Source organism: Megalobrama amblycephala, linkage group LG13 (genome assembly GCF_018812025.1).
Source record: "Megalobrama amblycephala isolate DHTTF-2021 linkage group LG13, ASM1881202v1, whole genome shotgun sequence".
Taxonomy (NCBI): domain Eukaryota; kingdom Metazoa; phylum Chordata; class Actinopteri; order Cypriniformes; family Xenocyprididae; genus Megalobrama; species Megalobrama amblycephala.
Window position 1 is genome coordinate 12470370 of NC_063056.1, and position 6536 is coordinate 12476905.

Below are 6536 nucleotides of genomic sequence, written 5' to 3' on the forward strand. Positions count from 1 at the left end.
GGCCAATTTTATCCATCCTGGTCTTTCTATTTTTTCTTTCTTCTCTTTATTGTTATATTCAGTTTCTGTTCTGTACATATGCTACAGATGTAGTATTGTCTTCCATACAATGAAAGAGGATGGGAAACAGCGTCTGTTCAGCACCAGAATGGAAAAATAAGCATCTTATAGTCATGGCATTATGGACAAATTACCTGAAATGCATTTATCATCTAAAATCATCATCAGAACTATGCAAAGCAAAAGAAAATACAAGCTAAACTATGTTAAATATAAATTCACTAATTAAAAGAATAAATATAATTTGTACCAACCACAAAAGTTGTGGATGCACTTTATTTTACAGTATGTGCAATTTCAATGAACTCACAGTGTACTTACCAATGGAAGTAGGCTACTGAGTAATATAAGGTTACTACATGGGTTAAAGTTAGGTTAAAGTGCCAAAAATGAAAATTACCCCATGCTTTACTCACCCCAAGCCATCCTAGGTGTATATGACTTTCTTCTTTCAGACGATTACAATCAGAGTTATATTAAATAATGCCCTGGCTCATCCAGGCTTTATAATGACAGTAAATAGAGGATGAGATTTTGAAGCCCAAAAAAGTGCAACCATCATCATAAAAGATAACCACACATCTCTGGGGGTTAATAAAGGCCTTCTGAAGCGAAGCAATGCGTTTGAGTAAGAAAAATATCCATATTTTAAACTTTAAAAACTAAAATAACTAGCTTCCAACAGATGGCCTTACGCATTGATTTTTGTCGAAAGAGTAACCTCTGACCTGACGCATGACGTATTGACGAACGCGGAAGCGCAGAGGATCAAAACAAAGCACCGGTCATGAATTAGAAGTCTAAAATGAGAATTTAAAAAAAGAAATGACAGAGGATTTCGATTTAAAAGGAGAAGAGCTTGAGTTTGTTGCCCAGCCCTATTTGTTTGAACAGCGAGTGGCTTCAAAGCTTAACGCTACTCCTACATCGTGTCAGGGGTTACTCTTTTGCCGCAAGATGACGAGCGTACCGTCTGCCGGAAGCCAGTTATTTAAGTTTTAAATATGGATATTTTTCTTACAAAAATACATCACTTTGCTTCAGAAGGCCTTTATTAACTCCCCAGAGCTGTGTGGTTATCTTTTATGATGGATGGTTGCACTTTTTTAGGCTTCAAAATCTCATCCTCTGTTCACTGCCATTATAAGGCTTGGACGAGCCAGGACATTATTTAATATAACTCAGATTGTATTTGTCTGAAAGAAGAAAGTCATATACACCTAGGATGGCTTGAGGGAGAGTAAATCATGGGGTAATTTTCATTTTTGGGTGAACTATCCCTTTAACGTGTAGGTTCAGAGTTAGTACCTAGTTATTACCCAGTTAGTGTTACTACTACAATAAGTAGACAAAGTTTGCGAAACAGAATAAAGTGCTAACAAAATAAATAAACAAAATAAAGTGCTAACAAAACTGTCTTGGTTAATTGTTGGTAGTAGAGGTTTAAGACAGTGGTTAAGCAAGTCAAGTACGTCTAATATCATCTTCTATCTTTTTTTTCAAGGACACACACACACTTGTATATGTGGTTTACTCCATAGGTGTAATGGTTTTTGTACTGTACAAACTGTATATTTTATCCCCCTACACTAACCCTACCCCTAATCGGTAGGATTCACAGATTCATTTGAATTCCTATGAGTTTCTTAAAGGTGCCCTAGAATTAAAAATTGAATTTACCTTGGCATAGTTAAATAACAAGAGTTCAGTACATGGAAATGACATACAGTGAGTTTCAAACACCATTGTTTCCTCCTTCTTATGTAAATCTCATTTGTTTAAAAGACCTCCGAAGAACAGGCGAATCTCAACATAACACTGACTGTTACGTAACAGTCGGGATCATTAATATGTACGCCCCCAATATTTGCATATGCCAGCACATGTTCAAGGCATTAGACAAGGGCAGCCAGTATTAACGTCTGGATCTGTGCACAGCTGAATCATCAGACTAGGTAAGCAAGCGAAGACAATAGCGAAAAATGGCAGATGGAGCAATAATAACTGACATGATCCATGATATCATGATATTTTTAGTGATATTTGTAAATTGTCTTTCTAAATGTTTCGTTGGCATGTTGCTAATGTACTGTTAAAGGAATTTTAAAGGAATTTTCTCTGTGAAATTGTTGGTAACACTTTAGATTAGGGAACACTATTCACTATTAACTAGTTGCTTATTAGCATGCATATTACAAGCATATTGGCTGATTATTAGTACTTATGAAGCACATATTAATGCCTTATTCTGCATGACCATATTCTACATCCCTTAACCCTACCCTGGTTATTTCTAAGGCTTTTAAAAATGATATCACACAATTTCTACTAGGACGTTTTTTAAGCAATATTATGAATACTTGTAATACTGTAAACCTCATTGCTTATATTTTGTAGAAGCAATAGGGACAAGTACATGTAGCCATGCAGCTTTTCTTCAGTCCATCGTCAAACATCTCAGACAATGATAAAGTCTGTCATATGTTCTATTCAGGGAGAGATGGTTTATTCTAGTATATTATTCATATAAATCATTGTAAATTATTTTTTTAAAAAGGGCATATTCTTTGCATTATCAAAGCTTTACATTGGAATAATGCATGGTGTCTACTACAGTGGACAAATGTGTAATTCCCTCAAAATACATAATTTTAGACAGGAAAAGAAAAGAAGTGAATGATTTTGTTCTTGTTTTTAATATAAATGAATGTTTTCCTTTCTGATTTAATCAAATATGCTTTAATTAAAATGTGATAATATACTGTAATGCACTGTATGTCAAATAATTGATTAATTCTGATTTATTAATTTAACTACTATTATATTAATGTTATAAATATTATCATATAAGGCTTTTTTTTTATACTTTTGAGTGATAAACAATTTTTGTACTGTGATGGGTCACACATGTCCTATTTAAAATCTGGGTACTGAAGTAAAAATAGCTGAGAGCCACTGGAATAAGTGTCAAACTGTGCAGTAAAGACATCAGTTTCCATAACATCAAAATGTGCATCCTATGGCCCATGGCCAAAGAGGGATGGACTCTTATGGGTATAGGGAGGAGGAAACTGCATATGTTTAATTAGTATGGTCTGACCTCTGGAGATCCCCCGGTCCCCTTGAGTGACAATGTCACAATCAGTATCCTGTGAGAATACCTTGCTGCTCTCGGTTCTGCGTCAAGCTTGCGCAAATACACAATCTCATTCATACACACAGACAGTGGAATTGCGCCTGTCGCTACGTGGGTCAAACAGAGCCAGCCCACTCAGAGCGCTATTTAAGGGCCTCTCTTGCACAGTGCAGCGAAGTTTCAGACACACACTTGTTCTGCAGTCAGCGTGTGTTCACCATCTCTCTCTCTCCTCCTCTCTGCCAGAGTTTCACCTGAAGGTATGATCTCAATTTTGTTCTTAGTTTTGAATGTGGAGTGCTGCATGCTTAAACCGGCTGTTGTGTTTAAAACATGTTGTGTCAAATCTTTTTTTTTTTTTTTGTAACAGGTGTAAAATATATTGTAAAATATTTAAAATGTGTGCTCATGATGCATGTCCTAATATTTTGATATTTAATTTGTAGATTTTAATGAAAACAAAGAAGATTGTGATTGAGAAGTGATTGAATGAGATTCACTGGTGATGCAGTTTCTAGTTTGCTGTAATTATTGAGAAATTTAATCCATTTTCAATTCCTATTGCTGTTACTGATGCTTCTTGGCTCGAATCCAGTTAGGGATATTTTTTCCTCTCCAAAAAAAAAAAAAAAAAAGAAAGAAAAAGAAAAAAAAAAAGCACATTTTGGAACCCAGAAACAAATAAGACAGACCTCTTGGTGAAATGGGTTTTACTTGAACCTTGTGTACTAAACAAAAAAACATTAAGAGTTTAGATCTACCCAGATCATAAATTTTATTTAGTACATCTACCAGGTGTTTAATACAAATGCATTTACACTCTTTGTTCATAACCGTGCAGGATTTAGTATCTTTGAGTTGAGGCAGGAAGGACCATTTTATTTTAGCAATCATTATTATTTAGTTTGGTGGTGAATTTTAATGTTTGATTTTTGAGGTAAAGTCATTTAGAAAGCATCTAGTCTTACCATAAAAATGTATGTAATAGGATTAAAAAGCAATATCAAAGCTCTAACATGTGCGTGTATGTTTCAGCTATGAACACTGGAATCTGTGTATGCGTGCTGCTGGCTGCCCTCTCCACCAGCAGTTGCATTTCTCTCCATACACAATCAGAAGATGGGGTTCAGTCTGATCTCGGTACCTTAGTGGAACACAAACGCCACACCCGTGCAGCGCCCTCCAGTGGACAACTGAGCCTGCTGTCTAAACAAGAGGATGAGGAAGAACCCCGCAGCAGCTTGACTGAACTACTGGCCAGAATCATCTCCACCAAAGGTGGAATTCTTCTTTCAGATTATTTATTTACTTATCAACCATTCATCCTGCATATAATGTTATACTCTATAAACAATGATAATGCATTTAAAAGAGCACTCACAGGCATTAATTTTGGTCAATTATAGCAACATTATATAACAACATTTGTCCTTGTCCTTCCATGCAGGTACATACCGCAGAAGTTCCTCTCCGAATAGCAGGTCCATGGGTTCCACTCACAGAATAAAGGACAGAGATTACCTGGGATGGATGGATTTTGGCCGACGGAGCGCAGAAGAGTATGAATACTCCTCATAAGACCCATTCAACCAATCAACCACTTACATGAATCAACCTGATTAGCCAATCATCTGTACAGAGTCACCCATTTCAATGTCAATCAATCACAGTCTGAGCTCGGTCTGATGTAAATTTGTTTGTACTATGGAGATGATGCAATATATGAATACATGTGTCCATCTATATACGTTTATTTTGCAGAAAAAAATGAGTGAGAATGTAGTCTCTACTGCTTTTATTCTCGTAACTCATGTATATATGATTTTGTCCTATGACATATCACAGATGTCTATGAATAAATCATTGCCTTAACTCACTCATCCGAACTCTCATGGCTCTTGTAACTGTGTAATTGTGTTGTGTATACTGTGAACATACTTAAAAGGGGGAAAAAAAGAAAAAAAAAAAAATCTTGAGGCAGAGAAATATCAAATTTAAATCAGTATAATGTGCTTTTTTTAACATTAAACAACAGCAACAAAAAAAAAAACACAAAAAAAACCAAAAACAAAAAAAACAGAAAACCAGAAAAACAATAAGAAAACTAAATAAGTAGCTGAGGCCATTTGTCCATTGTAATGTTTCTTGATCCAGTAATGAAAGTCATATTAGCTTTTCTTAGCATGTATCTTTGATTCTCCGTCTTAGCTGAATCCACCACAGCTCAGTAAAGCCATTTGTCTGCTGTTGAGGGACCGGATTACTGTTAATGATCTTATTATGAAAGCTTTCTCTTATTCCCCCCCCAAAGCTGAACGGCTAGCATTACAGCACTAGTGAGTAGCCTTCAAAACCAATTCTCTCCCCATTGCTCGAGGGACAGATTAGAGTTCAGGCAATAATACCCGGTTCTGCTGTAGAAGAGAACAGGGTGAGAAACAGAGAGAGATACACATGCAGACAGTTAGATGGGGAGACGACATCCCATGGTTTATTGCGCAAAACACTTGAGTTAGCACATAATGGATGAATCGTAGGCTGATGATTGCGAGCAAATGAAGGGCTACACCAAACAAAAAGAGCCATTATGCCACAGGTGTGCCTTAGTGAAAGAGATTTCATTCTGTTAGACAATATAAAGTGAACCAATAAATGCTTGCTTACACACACAGTGCCAAACATGAAAAGGTTTGCAACCAGGGCAATTAAATGTGTTCTGGCAATGTAGATACATTGTCTGTGCCAACTAGCCAATTCTCTTATTTTCCCCATCCCTCATACATAGACGCATGCATCTTTGAAGTGTTTTTCACTGACTCAACTAGTATCGGCTGACAAAAGAGTTTATAACTAAAGAGTTTGGGTATCCCTTATTGAACACAGGTAAGGTAACCTTAAAATACTCTTGGTGAATAAAACAAGTCATACAGAGCAGTATATGTTTAGTAGCTAGATTGGCACTAAAATGGCACTTACTTTATTTACTATGTCTTGTCATCATCTTCAAATTTCCTGTATTATATAACAGTATATTAGATATAACTAAGGAAAGGCTTGATGTAATTAAATTACAATTCACTTACTCTTTTGACCCAATGACTTAATTTATTTTAATGAATTATGATGACTGAATGCTGTCATGTCTGTTTTGGTTTTGTTTCACGTCCATGTTTTCATGTCTTTTATTTTGAAGTTTTCCAATTTTCAGGTTTGTCATGTGAATTCCCTGACCCCATCATGTGATCCTGTCATGTGCTTACCCTTTGCATGTGTCTTGTTTTCACTGGTTCTTTATTCTTTGTGTCACTTTCTGATTGGTTCATTGTTTCTTTAGGTTTAG

General features: G+C 35.9%; 1 protein-coding gene across 1 annotated transcript; it reads left to right on the forward strand.

The window, feature by feature from the left end:
• The first annotated feature begins 3172 nt into the window (after window positions 1-3172).
• On the forward strand, window positions 3173-5072 carry ccka (cholecystokinin a). Its single transcript, XM_048153253.1, has 3 exons — window positions 3173-3456; window positions 4232-4474; window positions 4644-5072. Exons 2-3 carry the CDS (start codon window positions 4234-4236, stop codon window positions 4772-4774), a joined length of 372 nt encoding a protein of 123 aa, XP_048009210.1. The 5' UTR covers window positions 3173-3456; window positions 4232-4233; the 3' UTR covers window positions 4775-5072.
• Window positions 5073-6536: the final 1464 nt, after the last annotated feature.